We start from the raw sequence: 19,446 nt of genomic DNA, 5'->3' as shown, positions 1-19,446 counted from the left end.
ACGGGCCTTGTTCCTTTCATTCACCCTCTGTGTTCTGGGTTTGTGTCACAGTGAGAGGAGTTCTACTAGACGATGATTTCACTGTTTCCAGGAACAGATTGAAAAGTTCTAATGAAGATATGTGGACAACAGGAAGTGTGTGTGTGTGTGTGTGTGTGTGTGTGTGTGTGTGTGTGTGTGTGTGTGTGTGTGTGTGTGTGTGTGTGTGTGCGTCTGTGTGCGTGTGTGTGTGTGTGTGTGTGTGTGTGTGTGTGTGTGTGCGCGCGCGTGTGTTTGTGTGTGTGAGTGTGTGAGTGTGTGTGTTTCCTACAATGATAAAGAGTTGAACACCGGCAGAGTAACAATGAATTCAAAAGATAAAAACAAGCAGGACCCGACTGAGTGGAAAGTAGAGCCATGTAGAGCTGCGGTTGAATCAGCACTCTATTAAATTAAACTGTTGCTGTCTCCATAGACATCTGTTCAGAGCAGAGCCAATCAGGATGAGGCTGAGGGCTTCACTGTGAAACCCTGTGTATGCATTGCTCTGGGTCTGGGACTTTAATGAAGATGAGGAGTGACCACAGAGAGACAAAGAACCAGCAGCTACAGGAGGACACAGGACACCAACAACTGGAGCCAGGATGGGCAGAAAAATGTCTTTTTTGGAGTTTTGGAAGGGCATGAAGGAGAGAGGAGCACTTCTGGAGAGAACTGATCAGCTGAAGCTTCTTCCCTCACAGCTGTAAGTCTTATTTTTAATTAAAGAAACTGAAATGCATGAGATGCTGAAAGCCGTTCTGTGTGAATCTTTAATCCGTCTGACTACAATTGGCCAGTCATAGCTGGAATCAATAATATCAATTACATGTCGCATGAACATAAGGCATTGTGAGAAAACAACAAGGTGCATACAAGAGGTTTGAACCTCAACTGAACATTCAGAAAATGTTAAAAAATAAGGTGTGAATCATTTAATTTCTTTTTATAAATGTAAAAATTATAATCTGATTGCGAAACCCAATTCAACAAGAAGGTTTAGCATAGTAGCAGTGCAGCGTCTCTGTGATTCAGTCTGCTGATCATCATCATCATCATCAGACCAAAGACTATCTGTTCAGTCATAGATTCTCATAAGGTTTCTAGGCCTTAACTACCAGACATTGACCACTGCTGACCCAAAAGAGCTAGAAAAGAGGTTCCAAAGGCTCAGAACCATCTAAAGCAGGCCCAGAAGGTTCATGATTCTTTTCTTGGAATCTATGAAACCAAACTAGACGTTTTTGGTGCCTCTGGATCAGCAGTATGTCTGCAGGAGGAAGAATGAAGCTGATGCTGAAGAGAACCCCACCCTACAGAATCTGCTGCATGTCCAGAGCCTTCTACATGCTGCAGGTTTCCAGTAAAACAAGAAGCAAAGCAGACCCAGAGCATTTCTGAGCCCCTGGCATGCTTCACTAGAAACCTGCAGCGTATCAGGAGAAGACAGCATGTCCATCTGTGAAGCTTGGACATCATTGAACGTTCCACAAGGACAACAATCCCAGGCAGACCCCAGAGTCCACCAAGGCTTTGTTCCAGATGAAGTCCTGGATCATTTGAGGGACACGTATGGTGGTCAATATCCCTGGAAGCTCTGAGATTCCAGATCAATGTGAAATAATGACCATTCTTCCCTTTTACCTCCACCAATGAGGGTTTTTGTTTGGATTGTCAGGAGCATTACTGAAAAACCTCAAACATATTTCCATGAAATTTAGTGGGAGGATGGATCCCAGGACAAGATAGAACTCTCTAAATGTTGTTGTGGATATAGAATTTCTCCAATATTATAAGATGACTTGAACATTTTCATTAATATCTCTGGGAACAAAGTGTGGATCTTAATTTGAAAAGAACAAGGCATATTTATGTCAAGTCTGTTTGGATGCAACTGTTTCAGTTTGAGTCCAAATCTGGAACTGCCATAATTTTTTAGGCACAATCCAGAGATCTTAATTTTTGGTTAAATTTGAGTTTGGATCAGACATTTGTGAATTGGAAAAAAGAAAAACACCTTGTGTTAGGCGTTTGAGATTGAGATTGGGGGCGAATCCAGGAAGTGTGTGGGGTTTTCCACATTTCCCCTGACGTCCCAATCACACATACTGCTCTGATCTGTCACAGCTGCGTCCAAAACACATAGGAATAGACAGAAAGCAGTAACACAGCACCCCCGTAGATTAAGGCTGTGAAAGGGAGTAAAATAGAACTACTGGAACAATGCAGTTTTTATAAAATTTTATCAGTGTCTAAAAACTGCCAGAAAAAATGATATTGGCTTTGCAAGAATGGGGGACATGCCAGACACATTCCTGACAATGTGTTTCAGTGCAATCAGCCAATTTCACATAGTACTGAATAGATTTCCACCCAACTTTATGGTCCAGTACCGGATGGTGACCCATGTGTCCTTCGTTAGAGAAAATGGTTTGTCTATTCAAAGAAGAAAAAAAGCTAGATTTAACTGTGTATGTGGATCTGCACCGAAATTTATCAGGCTCCTCTCTGGCCTATGTGTGACAGAGTTAGAAAGTAAGTCTAGTGTTACAGTGCCTTGCGAAAGTATTGGCCCCCCACAAGAACGTGCAAAAATATTGGCCTCCTGTTCTCTCAGCTCAGCCAAACGACTCCAGAAGTTCATTGATGACTTCTGAATGATCCAGTGTTGACCTAAATGACAACAATGACAAACAGAGTTCACCTACCTGTATGTGTCATTTGGTCTCACATTTGCACATCATACTTTTCAGTTTTTTATTTCTAAACACAATATAATATGTTGAATAAATTTGGTTCCACTTCACGATTGTGTCTCACATGTTGTTGATTCTTAAAAATATTTTCAGTTTGTTATCTTTAAGTTTGACGCCTGAAATGTGGCAAAATATCAACAAGTTTTTTTTTGGGGGGGGCAATACTTTCGCGAGGCACTGTATATGTGAGTTTCTCAGTAATAAATCACTTGATTGAGTTGATTTGGAGCCCCTGGTGGACATTCTGGGTTACTGCAGACCTGCGTTTTGTTTCTTCACTCCTTCCATATCAGAGAGAAGCCTTGCACTGAAAGCTGCTACCTATCCATCAATGCCTGAAGGCTTGATTTTTTTAAAAAAGTTCCAAGGAATAAATGCCAATAAATTCTACAAGTCATCCTTGACTCCCTTACAACTATTACATATGCCTTGAACATTTCTGCATTGCATCCTACAAACAAATCAAGCCATCAACCAACAAACAGTGAAAATATGATCACCATGGTGCTATCGATAATATCAATCACAGTCAGTTCAACATATTTTGGGTAAATCTCTTTATTTTGTCATTTTAATTGTTAGAATCTTTTTGCACGGCTATCATTTGTACAGGAAAAATTTACATGGTGACAGTGGAGTTCGGGCAGCGCTGCAGGACACCAGGATTGCCTCTCTGCTGCCTCCTGTTGGTACGGAGGTCTTCAGACGCTTCACACCGAACTCACCAGATGAGATCACACAACAACTGGAAACAGAAACAAAACTGGTGAAAAAACATGAGCCCTATCCAGCAAACCTCCTGGAGGCTGGGAAGCCCCTCCCTTTCATCTATGGGGTCCCGCCCCCTGAGTTTCTCAACACCCCATTGGAGGACCTGGATACACATGGCCAGCCAGAGAAGGTCTATCTTTCTTTAGTAAAATATGATTTGGTCTTATTCATTCAGAATTGATGAATTACCTTTGACCTGTCATACTGACCTCTGACCTCTGTCTCCCCTGTAGAGGTTTGTTGTGCTTGGTAAAGGAAACACCATCCACAGGTTTAATGCTGAGCCGTCCTGTTACCTCCTGAGTCCATTCAACCCACTCAGGACGACTGCCATCAAGATCCTTACTCACTCATATCTTTTTTGATGTGTCACTCTTCTTCACTCTGACTAGACCATAAAGAACACCCATAAGGAACACCCTTCGGCAGGCTGGCTGTACAAACAACAGCAATATCTTCATAGCCATCCTTTTCCACTCAGTTGTTATTTTTCGTTGTTGTTTTTGTTTGTTTGTGGTAGTGTTTCATCTCTTGAGTTTTTATGTGTACTATTTTCCATCTTTTTGTGTCGTTTTTATCTTTTTAGATCCATTTCTATCTATTTGTTAACTGGTTTCATTGCTTTGTAAAAATTTTGAATCTTTTTGTAAACATTTGTTGTCACTTTATAAATAGAATTAGTTGTCATCTACTTGTAAACATCTCTCATCTTTTTGTAAACATTTATAAACATTCATCTTTTTGTTTACATCAATTATCTCTTTGTAAACAGATTTAATCTTTTTGAAAACATTTCGTATTTCCTTTTTTTTTTTAAACACTTTGTTGTGCCATTTTTCATTTGTTTCGTCTGTTGTGTTTTCATCTTTGTTTGTAGAGTTTACTAGTCTTTGTCTGGTTTTCATTTTCTTTTATACATCTCTACCGTTTTTTAAGAGACCTTAAATCTCTTTATGATGATGTTTTACCTCTTTGTTGTGGTGTTTCACTCCTAGTGTTTTTTGGGTTGTTTCTTCTCTCTGTGTTGACGTTTCTTCTATTTTTATTGTATTTCTTTAACATCCAAACTTTATTCAGTTTGTTCATCATTGTGACGATTCTGACAAACTGTGTGTTCATGACTCTGTCCAATCCTCCAGCCTGGAGCCAAGCAATGGAGTGAGTGTACACACACACACACACACACACACACGCACACGCACACGCACACGCACACACACAAACACTTGAAGCACTAATCTCCAGCTCTTGTCTGTTAATAATAAAGAATGAGTCATAGCATAAAATTGAACTTTAAAGTATTTTAAAGGTCAGCATGGCTCAGAAACAAAGTCAGTCTGTTATCAGAGTGAGTCATTCACAACAGAAAGAATACAAAGTTCAAGGAATTTGAACTCTGAAAATTTGAACTCAGAGGTGAAATGCCTGTCTTCGGGAAATGAAACAGAGAATTTTATGTTTGGTGCAGTGGAAGCATGAGATCTTTAGTGTTCCTGGTGCAAAGCTGTGCAGACTGAGGACAGCCTTTCAATTTGTTATATTTTTATTTTATCTTTATTTTTATTGTTGGATGTAAATATTTCCGTGCTTTTCTCCTATTTTAACAGATACGTGTTTGTAGCCATCTACACAATTGAAGTCATCATAAAGGTTGTGTCGAGAGGTTTTTGCAGGGGAAAATTCACCTTCCTCAGAGACCCGTGGAACTGGCTGGATGTCATTGTCATCATCACAGCGTAATAAGCATTCATGCATCTGATACACACTGATTCACCACAGCATTCACACTCTGGGGATTTCTGAGCCCACTGAGATAACACGCCTGACGGAGAATGAATTGAATCAGGTGTCGCAGTTCAGCTCATGATGTTGGACTGAAGGTTTATAAATGTTGAGATAATGACATAATCGAGTCACAAATATTTAATATGATTGCCGCACTTGTTCTTTTGACTGTATTTGTCATTTCTCTATCTTCTCACTTTGTACATCTTTAATTGTATTTTTCACCAGTTTTCATCTGTTTTTTCACCCCACACGTTTTTCTTGTTTTGCATCTTTATTTTTGTTTCCAATCCATATCTTATTGGAGTCGTATAGTACACTTGACAAATAATTTGAGTTACTTCAAAATGACGCTGATGATGATGATGATGATGATCTGTTTCAGATATATGACTATGTGCGTACATCTTGGGAGATTTTCAGTGCTAAGTACGATTTCTCGAATACTGAAGCTCCTCCCACTCATTTCAGGTGTGTGTCCCTCAGGTCCATTCAGAATCATACCTGCATGTGTACAGTCTGACATTCAAAGGTCACAAAGCAGCTCATTTCTTGTGTCTCTGACTGGACAAGTCCATTCCTGATGCAGTTGGTCATCTCCCCTGTCCTGCCTCTCTCTCTCAGGTATGAAGTCAACTCTCAGAGCTCTCGCCCAATCCGTGGAGAAGCTCGCCGGTGTCACCCTCCTGACTTTGTTCTGCCTCAGTGTCCTCACTATGTTGGGTTTACATTTTTTCATGGGGAGACTGAAGCACAAATGTGTCATCATGCCGTCCTCCCCCTTGAGTAACTTCACCCAGAGTTACGATGACAACGCAAGCAGTTTCGATTACGAAGCCCACATGAACAACAACGGTATGATGATAATACTGTGGTTATTATACTACATGGTCCAGTTGTTGTATCATAAGGGAAGTTGATGATGAAGTGAAGCCACAAAAGGGAAAACAGTCGAATCACTGAAGTATTTTTAAACTAGGAAGAATTTCTGTAGAATTCTAAAGATATAATAAATTCTAAAGCTATTTTTCTCACCATCATGAATAGCAGTATAATAAACAATAGTCTGGAAACTTTCACTCCAAACTGAGGCCTCGGATTGGTTGAGCTACAATTCAGAGGTGATGCTTGAACTATACCAGACACCTATTACCTGATACCAGTAGTCTAAGCATCTGACCTGGATTAAGTATCTGATCAGTTTGACCATGAGTCCATGTGAGCATGTGAATCTGTAGCCTGTGAATATGTTGAGGACATAAACCAACAATGCTTTGGTTTGTCTTCATAAAACTTTTTTATTTCTAGCTTGTAGCCAGGTCAGTTGTTGTTTGATTCTGACTTAAAATGATTGACACATTGCCAAAGAAATACTACTGATCAGCTACATATTTGGTGTCTGTCAACAATTTATATGGTAATGTATAATGAAATCTGCCTCAGTAATCACCATTAATTTTACCCGCTTCATTCCTTCCTAAAAAATTCATCATGTGATCAATACAATTAATATATAATGCCCACTGACTTTACTGTCTGTCTGTTAGAAAACCATTACTTCCTTCCTGGTCATCTTGATGCTCTACTGTGTGGAAACAGCTCATCAGCTGGGTAATAATAATAATAATAATAATAATAATAATAATAATAATAATAATAATAATAATAATAATAATAATAATAATAATAATAATAATAATAATAATAATAATAATAATAATAATAATAATAATAATAATGATAATGTTGTTATTGATGATGATGTGTTCAGGAGCTGTCCAGAAGGTTACACCTGTATAAGGTGGGGGAGGAACCCAAACTATGGCCTCACCAGCTTTGACACCTTTGGCTGGTCTCTACTGTCTATGTTGAGACTGCTGACTCGGGACTTCTGGGACAACCTGGTGATGCTGGTCAGTAAGTGACTGGTCCCAGTACACACTCTGTGGGTACTGTCTTACCGACACAGACTAAAAACCTTGGTTGTGTATGACCGTGAATTAATGTCATGTCAGCCAGCTAGCCGGGGGGTTAGGTAGCTTCCTTTTCCTTCACTCTTGACTCCAGACGAGTATGAAACTACACTTTAAATTTGAATTTAACTGGTTCAGCTGGAATAACTTTGAATAATGCTCTGACAGTATTTAGATCAGTTTATGTGTGATTCCCTTACCTGTGTTTCCTCTCACCTGTCTATCCTCAGACGTCACGAGCACAAGGGACAACCCACGTTGCCTTCTTCATTCTTGTGGTCTTTCCCACCACTTTCTTCATCCTCAGTCTTATTCTGGTGGGGTTTGCCATGGCCTTTGGTGACGAGGAGGAAGCCAGAGCTGCCGAAGCTAAACAGAGAGAAAAAGAATTCAGTCAGATCGTTGAGGCTCTGAAGAGGAGAGAGGACGAGGAAGTGAGAGTTTCTTCGTTGCGTCTCAATCTTTGTATTTTTTGGTGTCACATAATTTAAAACGGTCATAGTTATTGTTGTTCAGTGTGATGACGGTTGTCCTGTGCACCACTTCACACTGAGCAAAAGGTTGAAATAGGTAGGATGTGAAAGGTCAAACAGGATGTCTGACTGTAATTAAATAAAGTTTTGTATGTGTCTTGTTATTACAGCAGACAGCAGAACCCTCTGAGAAACACAACGGGGAAAACAAGAAGAGCCTTGAGAAAGGTAAACACACATACACATGCGAGGGCGCCATAACGAACCCTTATTTTCAATACATTTACATTACCAAAACAAAACATCTTCAGATACATGATGCTGACATCTGACTGTTACAGCGATTCCGTTAAATTCTATGACCCACTGAACACGGAAGAGGTCAGATTAATACAAAAAAAATAAATATTTAAACTGCAAATCAGCAAAATCAGTGTGATTGGTTGTTGTCACACCAGTAACAAAAGCTGTGCAGAATGCTGCTAATAGATGATCAGTCCCTGCATTTTGAAGTTGGGGTGCGATGAACGGCTTACGGAGCAATAATAACCAGATGTGTTGTTTGGTGTGCACACAGGGATTAATGTATAAGAGGTGTGAAGATGCTCTTACAGTCAGCTGTGTGTTTCAGAGCCTGGAGACCAGGGATCGTGTCGTTCGTGTTGCGTCACCCTCGCCGACCTGCTCCTGAAGTGGAACTGCTGCAGCTGTTGGAAGTCGCTCAAACAGCGACTCCACACCTTCATCGACAACCCGTTCTTCGACCTTGGCATCGTCATCTGTCTCATAGTTAACATTATCTTCATGGCCATGGAACATTTTCCAATGAGTCCTGAATTTGATGAACACCTGAGCACGGCTCACCTGGTCAGATATTAATCATTTTACTTCTGCATATATCATCTATTTAGAGAAGCTCACTGTAGCCTCTGATCTCTCAGGTCTTCACCATCATCTTCGCAGCTGAGATGGTCATCAAAATTGTGGCAATGGACCCATACAACTATTTCCAGGTCAAACGTCCTGTTTGTTGCCATCTCAGTGATGATGACTGACGGCTGTTAGCACGTGCTAATGAGTGTGTTCTGTTGCCACGGCTACAGGTGAGCTGGAACATCTTCGACAGCATCATTGTCGCCCTCAGTCTGCTTGAACTGTTCGTCTATTTGAGGCCCTATCCACTGGTCAGTGTGACATCACCACCATCACAACATGAACAAATGCTTTCATTCAATATTAATAATGATAGTCTACTGTCTCCTGTGTAGTTGAGAGTGTTCAGACTGGCCAGGTGGTGGCCATCTTTCCACATGTTGCTCATGATCATCTGGACCTCAATAAAGAAACTGAGGAACTCGACTCTTCTGCTGCTCATCATGGTCTTCCTCTTCACGGTGGTCGGCATGCAGCTGTTTGGGCAGAACTACAAAGACCTAGTCTGCCGCATCTCAGTCGACTGTGAGCTTCCTCGTTGGCATATGGCTGATTTCTTCCACAGCTTTATCCTCATTGCTAGGATCCATTTTGGACAGTGGATTGAGACTTTGTGGGATTGTATAGAGGTTGCAGGTCAGCCCATGTGTCTGATTTTCTTCATCACGGTCCTGATCATCGGAAACCTGTTGGTGAGTACGGCATCTCAGGCCTTGCTGTAGATTCTGACTCTGTTCTGGAATCAGTTTGTGGCCTCGTTTCCGGGCTTTAAATGTGTTCCTGGTCATTTTTCAGATCCTGAATCTATTCTTGACTTTGCTGTTGAGCTCATTCATCAGTAATAGTCTGGTGGCTGTTGAAGATACAAGAAAAAACAACATCCAAGTCGCCATGAATCGGATCTGTGAGCATATCAGGACTTGTGTTGGAAAACACGTCCACAAAGGTAGATCCACATCTGGAAGTGGAGAAAAGTCCAGTTTTCATTGCTACTAATTTTGTTTTTAACTGATCTGCTTTTTAGTAGTTTAGTTGTACTTGTTTTTACTTTATCTTTAGTGAATGATGGTAAGGAGGACAAAAAGGAATCACTCGCTTTGGCGGAGACCAGCCATGAAAAAAACAACGAACCCACGATTGTCCCCATCGCCGTGCCCGAGGTTGATTTAAAGATGCCTGAAGATGAAGAAGAGATTAAAGTAAATTATGTCCTTTTATTAAGATACTTTATTCATGCCAAGCCAAATCCTCATTTACTGAGCTACTGCCGCCCCGTTTATTAGACTGCATTTCACTGAGAATTGAACAGATGTGTCTGAAACAGATGATTATTTTCATTAGTATTACTAAGATCTTGGTAATTTTAAGCTGCTGAATTTAGTTTCGATGATGTTTCTTCAATTGTGACGACTGATTCCCTAAAAACAACCTGTTGGACGTATAACCTGCTAAACAGAAACATAAACTCTGCTGTGTTTCTTCTTTGTGATGTCATTCAGAAACATCCAGAAGTCCAGCAGGTGGAAGACGGCAAACACAGTGAAGGAGACTCACCGGAGGACTGCTGCGTCAAACGTAGGAACGTTTCTGTAAAAGTGATGAAGAACAGGAGCCAATCAGTGGTCAATAACAGCTCTGATCAGTCTCTGTCTGTGTGTGTTTCAGAGTGTTACCGCTGCTGTCCGTTCCTGGATATAGACACGACCCGGGGTGTAGGGAAGGTCTGGTCTAACGTGAGGAAAGCCTGTTTGTTAATTGTGAAACACAAAGGCTTTGACATCTTCATCCTCTTCGTCATTCTTCTGAGCACTGTAGCGCTGGTAAACACCATTATTATGAGTTCACTGACTTCACTGGCGTGTTCAGATTGGACTAGTACCGTCTTGGTTCACTAACTGGTCCCAGTTCTGATGGTTTTATCCTTTTATGTACTTATGTTAGATATTACAACAGTATTTAAGTGAGTATTATTAACTGTACCAAGGAGGTAATGTTTGATGGTGTCAGGTCTTTTGGAGGTTTGTTAGCCTCATCTCTATACTAAAATAATTCCAGTAGGTACATCCAAGTGGAACGATGTAGTTCCAGATGCACATTAGCATTGTTTGTTTCACTATTTATTATCACAGTATAGCTTAAAAAAGACACATAAATGTATGAAATTGAATACAAAGACATTTATTTGGATGTTATTTGAAGTTTTTTGTTAGATCCCTGAATTATCGCTGAGAAGTTGAATGCAGTGTGAAAATAAACATATTTAGGTAATCCTTCTGACTAATAAACAAAATATCCCCAACAATGTGTGAAGAATATATTGACAGAAGATATAGTCATAAAATACTAACAGGTAAAATAAGGAAATCACAAAATATACACATAAATCCCTCCATTTGTCTGGCTATGATGAAAACACACTAATTTTGTCATCATCATTTTACATAACTGACTCCCACAGGCTTTACCATTAGTTATAATTATTTTTCAAGCTGCTATTATTATCTGACTCCATGTGTTTAAAAATTCTTGGATAATAACCCGCAGTTATAAAATGACATTATGAATTAGCAAATTAGCAAGAATCATCAAAGACATAAGATCTCATTCGTTTGATTTGCAGTAATATGAATGAAATAAATGTTAACAGGAGTGTGTTTGTGAACAGATGTTTGAAGACATCCACCTGCAGAATCGTCCCGTCTTAAAGACGGCGGTGAAGACAGTGGACCTGGTGTGTATCTGCCTGTTCCTGCTGGAGATGCTCCTCAAGTGGCTCGCCTTCGGGCTCAAGAAATACTTCACCGATGCCTGGTGCTGGCTCGACTTCTTAGTCTTAGACGTAAGAACAGAATCAGCTACTGTTGATCACTTCACCAAGAACACCTGACTGAGCCAATCAGAATTTCTTTCCACATCATTCAACCTCCTGTCTCACCTGAAACACGATGTCATCAGTAGGTGTGTTGTATCTTCCAGGTTTTTGTTGTGTGTCTCATAGCCAACAAGATGGGATACTATGAACTGGGAGTCTTTCAGTCTCTCAGGGCTCTGGGGCCCCTGAGGGCCATATCTCGCTTTAGAGGCATGAAGGTAAGACATGTGGTGTGACATGTATAGGTGTGTTGAACACTGATGTAACAGGTTCACATCTTTGTATGTCTCTGTATCCGACTCACATTCTGCAGGTGGTGGTTCATTTCCTGGTCCGGACTATTCCATATGTTACTGACGCGCTGCTGGTGGTGCTGACCGTGTGGCTGATCTTCAGCATCCTGGGTGTGAACATGTATGGAGGAAAGTTTTATTACTGCTATAATGAGACATCAGAGGAAATGTTCTTCTCTGAGGATGTGAACAACAAATCCGAATGCTACACTCTGATGATGGAAAACTACACCGAAATTCGATGGAAGAAGATGGACTCTAACTTCGACGATGTGATGAAAGGTTTCCTGTCACTGCAGCAACTGGTTAGTCTGAGTAAATCAAAGGATCTCTCAGGGAACAATATAATTATTTTGGATTCTGAACATACTTTCATTAGATGTTAAAGGTTAAACCAAGAAAAGTTAGAAAAGAAACTTTCATTACATCCAGAGGATGCTTCACAATACACTACACTCTGCTGGTTACATACTAGTGATATACATCTGGCCCAAAACACACTTTTCAATAGACAGGCGGTGTCATATATTCCATTCTGGCTGTTAGAGTTGGACATGTCCCTAATGGACTTGGGATCACGCTGTAAATGCTGGAGATGTGATCCAGCTGCTGGATTTCTATGGAGAGTCAAATGACATTTCACATCTCTGTCGAAACGTTTTTTCTTCTCAGTTAATTCGGTCTTCTAATTTACTGTGGCTTCACGGCTAAACGGGACGAAGGTCTGCTAACCCCGAGCATAACATTTTAATCAGGCAGTATAACAGTCATCACAAATACTCGCACAAAGTGTCCTGGATCATTTAAGTGATTAACTTCCGTGATTTTCTGTGAACTTAATTCCAGCCTTTATAACTGATGATTAAAACCTGATCAATGTAATGGATTGAGAGTCATTCTGTGTTTTTCTTCCAGGCGACATCAGCAGATTGGTTTGACATCATGTATGCAGCGGTGGACTCCACAAAGGTCAGTGGAGTAGTTCTGGAACTGGTTCATGATCTGGTTATGGAACTGGAGCTGGTTCTGGAAATGGTGCCGGTAGATTTAAAAATTTTAATAATGTGTGTGCGCGTGTGTGTGTGTGTGTGTGTGTGTGTGTGTGTGTGTGTGTGTGTGTGTGTGTGTGTGTGTGTGTGTGTGTGTGTGTGTGTGTGTGTGTGTGTGTGTGTGTGTGTGTGTGTGTGTGTGTGTGTGTGTGTGTGTAGGTGGAATCACAGCCAGTCTATGAGAACAACCTCTACGCATTCCTCTACTTCATCTTCTTCTTCATCATTGTCTTCTTCTCATTAAACTTCTTCATCAGAATCATCATGAATCACATCCAGAAAGACAAGATAAGTTTGTACACTCACTGACAGACAGACAGGTATGGACACAGACAGGTGTGCAGACAGACAGGTATAAAGGCAGACTGTTCTTGTGTCCCAATTTTTTGTTACGTTATTATTTGCCTCAAATGTATCTTTTGGGGTTTTTGTTTCTTTTTATCAGATTTTTTTTTAAAAATGTCTTTACCTCTGTGTTTTTCTTTACTTTGTTTTTAGTGTCTTTACCTCTGTGTTTGTTTCTTTACTCTTTTTTTATTTTCTTTACCTCTGTGTTTATTGTTTCTTTACTATTTTTTAGTGTCTTTACCTCTGTGTTTAGTTTCTTTACTTTGTTTTTATTGTCTTTACCTCTGTGTTTGTTTCTTTACTTTGTTTTTTAGTGTCTTTTTTAGTGTCTTTACCTCTGTGTTCATTGTTTCTTTACTTGGAAGGAAAGCCCATTTTTGTGACAGAGGAGCAACAGAAATGTTCCAAGGCCATGAAGAAATGGCTCCTCAAATATCGGAACCCTGGTCCTCGACCTCAGGTAGGAAGCTTCACTTCCTGTCACTTTGCTCAACCAGACTGTGAACACAGGTGTCAGTTCAGGTCAGAGGTCATATTAGACCAGAATCCACATTAGATTTGATGCTGGACTTTGAATGATGCAGTTGAATTGTCTTTATAATTCAGAGGAGGTAGAACAAACTCATCAGCAGGACCTCTATCTCTGCCTCAGAACCAGTGCCAGGCTCGGCTCTATGACCTGGTGACCAGTCCGTACTGTGATGTGTTCGTGTTGGCGGTGATCTTGCTGCACTGTGTGGCTCTAATGTTGCAAACGGACGACATTTCCATGGAGAAACTATTCATCCTGTCCTGTATTGAGTTATCCTGCATCCTGTTCTACATAGTAGAGTTTATTGTGAAAATCATCGCCCTCAGATGTCACTACTTCACCAACTGGTTGAACGTTCTAGACTTCACCGTAGTCCTCCTCTGCATCGCTGGTATGATCATATATGACAGTGTCATTATTTCATCACTATACTAACATCACTAGTCTACTAACATCTCTAGTTGATATGATTTTTTGTGCTATATTTTGGGATGTGAGAAGCTGAGTAAAAGTTTGGTATTGCCTACTATAAATAAATAATAAATCAACAGGACTGAGTCACACTGTGTTCATATTTTAACTTTTCTTTCTTCCTTTCTTTCAGGCGTGTTTATCTCAGACCTAATGGAGAAGTACTTTGTATCCCCCACTGCCTTCATTTTGGTTCGATTGCTTTGTATTTTCCCCATCCTCCGCATTTGTCGATTTGCCAAACCCATCCGAAAGCTGTTTTTGGGCTTCTTGATGTCACTTCCTGCCCTGTTCAACATTAGCCTCCTCCTCTTCCTCATCATGGTCACCTTCTCCATTTTTGGCATGTATAACTTTGCCTACGTGAAGAAAAATGTCAATATAGATGACCTTCATAACTTCGAGACATTTTTTAGCAGCCTCTCCTGCATGTTCATGACCACCACCAACTCCGCATGGTTCGGTCTGCTGTTGCCCATCATGCACACACCTCCAGACTGTGATCCTGATATGGAGAACCCAGGATTTATGGTCAAAGGGAACTGTGGGAACCCATTAGTGGGCATCATCTTTTTTCACACCTACATCACCCTGTACATCCTGCTAATAGTTCACTTGTACATCGCTGTCGTCCTGGAGGCCTTCAACTCGGATGACAGCGAGGCGCTGTGTGAGGATGACCTACAGATGTTTTATAACACCTGGAGGAGGTTTGATGCTGATGCATCACAGTACATACCGTACAGGTGAGTCCAAGCTTCACCCAAGTGCACGCAGATAAACAGAGTTATAATCTCTGATGGGGTAAATGCGGTCTGGTGTTTATCCCAAGATTATTATTACCAGTTTCTAAATAGTCATACGGATGAATAAGGTGATTTGAGGTTTAAAGAGAAAGTCAACATCTGCTGTGTTGAAGTTCATTTCTTGTGGGATAAATTTTATTTTTTATTTTATAGTTTTACACATGACTAATAAAGCAGTTGGGGCCATTCACATGTTTCAATGTGATTTTTTCTTATACTTCTTATGAAGTAGTGATGTGCAAAAATAAATAGTTTAGACATTTAAAATAAAGAATTTAGACTTAGTATCTTCACATAATTGCAATTATCATTCCTTGACATGCTAAATCATTATTGTGAGAAAAATTACTCATTGTTTTTCACTAATTGGGTTTTTTTAAATATAAAAATTAATTAATTTGATTAATTAAATATAATTTTAAAAAAATTTCTTATTACTTTGTTGAAACAATCTTCCTCACAGCAGGGATTTATTACTATGGGTGGTGTCAGACATGTAACATTTCAAATGACTCTACTGGACTCTATTGTGGGCTCTAATTGACTTTAATGGACTGGCCTCTGTTCCACAGTAAACTGTCAGACTTCTGCAGTGCTCTTCAGGATCCTCTGAGGATCCCCAAACCAAACAGCGTCAAGTTGATCCACATGGATCTGCCTCTGTTCACCGGAGACAAGATCCACTGTTTGGACGTCTTCAACAAACTCGCAGCACAGGTAACACTACCTGTCAATGGTGATGGTGATGGTGATGATGATTATCATTACATGTTGTTGCGGTCTTCTTCTGTGTGCAGGTGGTGAATGATTCTGGAGATTTGGAGTCTCTGAAAGACAGAATGAAGGAGAAGTTCAATATAAATTCATCCAAGGTTTGATTCTCTTCTCTTCTCTTCTCTTCTCTTCTCTTCTCTTCTCTTCTCTTCTCTTCTCTTCTCTTCTCTTCTCTTCTCTTCTCTTCTCTTCTCTTCTCTTCTCTTCTCTTCTCTTCTCTTCTCTTCTCTTCTCTTCTCTTCTATTCTATTCTTCCATAAACATCACTGTTATCAAAAATCAAGAAATAGTTTTGTTCACCAGAAAAAAGTTTTTTATCAAATCTTTATTAAAGACATAAACAATTGACTAAAAAACTAATGAAATATGTATGTGCGTGTGTGCGTGTGTGTGTGTGTGTGTGTGTGTGTGTGTGTGTGTGTGTGTGTGTGTGTGTGTGTGTGTGTGTGTGTGTGTGTATAACTTTCTAGTCTCATTAGTCGACACAATTTTTATTATTTTCTTCTATAGTTTTTGATTATTTTATTATTGTTACCTACAGGTGATTTGTGTTACCTACAGGTGGTTAGTGTCACCTACAGCTGACTTTTGTTACTCATAGGTGTCAGATGAGCCAATAAGCAGCACCCTGCGGCGGAAACAGGAAGAGGTGGCAGCATCAGTGATCCAGAGAGCCTACAGGAAAGGTGCCTTAAAGCCTGCAGAGGGAACAGAGGTAGAGTCTGGCCGTGTTCCAGGCTCCTCCCACCCACCTGATGCGTAGAGTGATGACAACCTGAAGGAGAACCTGCTGGGGATGTGACCCTGTTTCACCTGTGGACGGTTAACAACCCATCACAGCAGAGATGACAACTGGAATTACAGTCGTGAAAATCAGCTGCAGCACATTTTCATATGGGAACGTTTCTTGTCGGGGTTCAGTGCACAGCCTCCAAAGTCCTGCAACGAAAATTTTCAACTTAACAAATAAATATAATACAATTACTAATCAAGATTAGTATTACTAACACACAGATAAAACTTACTATTGTCAGGTTATCAGCTACTTGTGATTATTGTATTTTAGTGTCAGACATCAAATGTCCCTTTAAACATTTCATTTTGAAACATTTCATTTTTGAGAAATTCTAGCAGAAACATTTCCTTTTAATTCTAACAACCTCACAAGAGAAGTTAAATTGTGAGAAAGAGATAGCATGTCATCTCATTTTTAATACGTGAATGGATTATATTTTTTAAACATATTTTACAAAAAATGTTTGAGAAATGTTTCGTAATAAGACTCTTACTTAGGAAAAAGAGAATCATTGGAATATCGTTTTGTAAATTTTGTTACAATACTTTATAGATCCCTGTCTTTAGTTGACTTTTATAAGTATTTCTATTTTTAAATCGTTATAATTTTAGGTGGAATAAAGAAACCACAGCTATACCGAAGAAGAGGGACCAAATTATTACATGAAAAGTTTTACATTTAAAGTGTCATATTCCTTTATCCAAACAATGTTTTACCAAGTATATTTTAAATGTCTAAATGAATAAAACAATGCTCTTTTTTTAATTTTTTTTTTCATTGTCATGTATGATGGACTGACACTTTCACGACCATTATTCACCATCAGTATTACACAAAATAAAAGCTTCATATGGAAATAAAAAGAAAAATATGTTGTTTGATCATTTTTGAATCTAATTTTGTTATATGAACTGGTGAATGCTAACAATGATGTATTTGAGATCTATTAATAAATGTAGTTACATTTTTTTCTAGAAACATTGATTTATTGAAATTGCATTCATTAATTAAATGTAATGAAAGACTTTGGCATCATGTCAGCCTTTAAATACTAATATTTTCCCTTTCAGTAGTTCTAGCGCGGCACGGTATCGCAGTGCATAGCGCTCTGTGCGCAGTTTGTATTTTCACCCTGCCTTGTTCTCCAGCATGTACAATAAATTATTTAATTCACAGGGAATAACTTATGAAATCGCGTTTGATATCCTCTGGTATTACACAGCTACCTTTCTAAACCGTACATTTTCAAATCGTACTCATGCCCTCACATCCTAGCGGGAAATGTGTGTAGCGCTGCGATTAATTTATTAAAATATTTTTTTTATCTTTTTTTTTTTATTGCAAACGGTAGTTTTCTATACAATGTGAGATATGCTCAGTGTGCCTCGTCTTAAAACGGGTTTTACCCCTTTTTAAAAAAATCAATTTCCATGAAAATGAACCCGTCGGGATCATCGAGGAGTAACACAGGATTATAGGAGAATGATGTAGAAATGTTTTAATTTAGTTTCAAATTATATACTCTTAATGACATTGTGCTGCAACCTCAGGCTTGTGTTCTGAGGTTGCAGCTCTGGTTGTATTGCTTTCAGTTTCATGTCATCTCTCTCCGCCTGTTTTCCTCAGCCCCGGTGTGCCCGGTTGCTCAGCTCTGATTGGTGCATCGATGAACTTCTTGCCACGCCCTCCCTGTTGAGTTCTGCTTAGCGGATTGGTGCGGTTACCTGGACTGCTGGCAACGCCCTCCCTCTGAGGTTGGCCCGACTGATTGGTGCATCGCTGCAACTCCCCCTGGCCACGCCCTCCCAAACAAGGTCTGCTCCGCTGATTGGTGTATCGCTGGACTCCTGGCCACGCCCTCCCCGCTGAGTTCCGCTAAGCTGATTGGCGCGTTTACCTGGACTCCCGACCACGCCTCCTCTGCTGCAGCCTTGTCAGCCAGATCAGAGCGTCAGTTTTCCGCCTGGACAGCGCCAGGGATCCCACCCGCCTAATTAAGAACAAACTAATAAAAATTACAGGATTTGTCTAATTACACACATCTGAAGCTTCCTGGAGCTTCCCCAGGGTTCATCGGAAAATGAACCAAAATGTCTGGGCTTTGAACCCACGTGGAAAAGGGACACCTGGTGGTGAACTGCTAGTACAGCATCTGTTTTATTTCTATTTATCATAAAACATCCTGACCGGAAATGGAAATCATTTCTGAAACAATAAAGGGTTTTGTTTTATAAGCCTCATACAGATTTATGGCTTTAGGGTTAAAAGTGTCATTAAACACATTAACCGCCGTCCGACTCTCAGCAAAGCATGCTGGTCCTGTTGTCACCTGACTCATAATTATTAGTATTATTACCCCCACGGGAGCTGGAATGTGTGGAGATGGAGGCGGGAGCGTTTAGGGCCGCGTGTGGAAAGAGGAAGAAGAAGAGGAAGAGGAGGAAGAGGAGGAAGAGTCAGAGTCCACGCCACAGGTGACGCGCAGTTCCAATACGGACACGGGGTTCCAATTTCGGACAGAATAATGGAACCATGCAGATGGGAGGGTTCCATCATCTTGTCCGATATTGGAACCATGTTCCTTGACCGTGTCCGATATTGGAATACGGTTTCCAATATCGGACACAATATTGGAGGGACGGTGGGGTGTAACGAGTTTTATGAGGAGCATTAATCCTCCCATCTTTCATGGTGTCCATCGATCAGTCTGTTAAAGGCTGGCCTGATGCTCACCCGCATTAAACACACACAAAAACAAAAAACAAAACAAAACACGCAATGTCCACACTTATATCT

General features: G+C 40.2%; 1 protein-coding gene across 1 annotated transcript; it reads left to right on the top strand.

Annotated features, from left to right (window-relative positions):
* The first annotated feature begins 541 nt into the window (after window positions 1-541).
* LOC137594359 (sodium channel protein type 4 subunit alpha B-like) lies at window positions 542-17,594 on the top strand. The gene is made up of 30 exons (XM_068313782.1): window positions 542-724; window positions 3,387-3,675; window positions 3,779-3,897; window positions 4,614-4,703; window positions 5,153-5,281; window positions 5,716-5,801; window positions 5,955-6,185; window positions 6,878-6,941; window positions 7,102-7,243; window positions 7,534-7,737; window positions 7,947-8,004; window positions 8,408-8,643; window positions 8,718-8,789; window positions 8,880-8,960; window positions 9,045-9,401; window positions 9,505-9,655; window positions 9,769-9,908; window positions 10,209-10,284; window positions 10,375-10,529; window positions 11,375-11,548; window positions 11,686-11,799; window positions 11,895-12,179; window positions 12,790-12,843; window positions 13,083-13,211; window positions 13,630-13,731; window positions 13,924-14,194; window positions 14,408-15,020; window positions 15,653-15,797; window positions 15,878-15,952; window positions 16,456-17,594. Exons 1-30 carry the CDS (start codon window positions 624-626, stop codon window positions 16,615-16,617), a joined length of 4,905 nt encoding a protein of 1,634 aa, XP_068169883.1. The 5' UTR covers window positions 542-623; the 3' UTR covers window positions 16,618-17,594.
* Window positions 17,595-19,446: the final 1,852 nt, after the last annotated feature.

This window comes from Antennarius striatus, chromosome 4 (genome assembly GCF_040054535.1).
Source record: "Antennarius striatus isolate MH-2024 chromosome 4, ASM4005453v1, whole genome shotgun sequence".
NCBI lineage: Eukaryota > Metazoa > Chordata > Actinopteri > Lophiiformes > Antennariidae > Antennarius > Antennarius striatus.
This window is presented reverse-complemented; position numbering and strand designations above follow the sequence as displayed.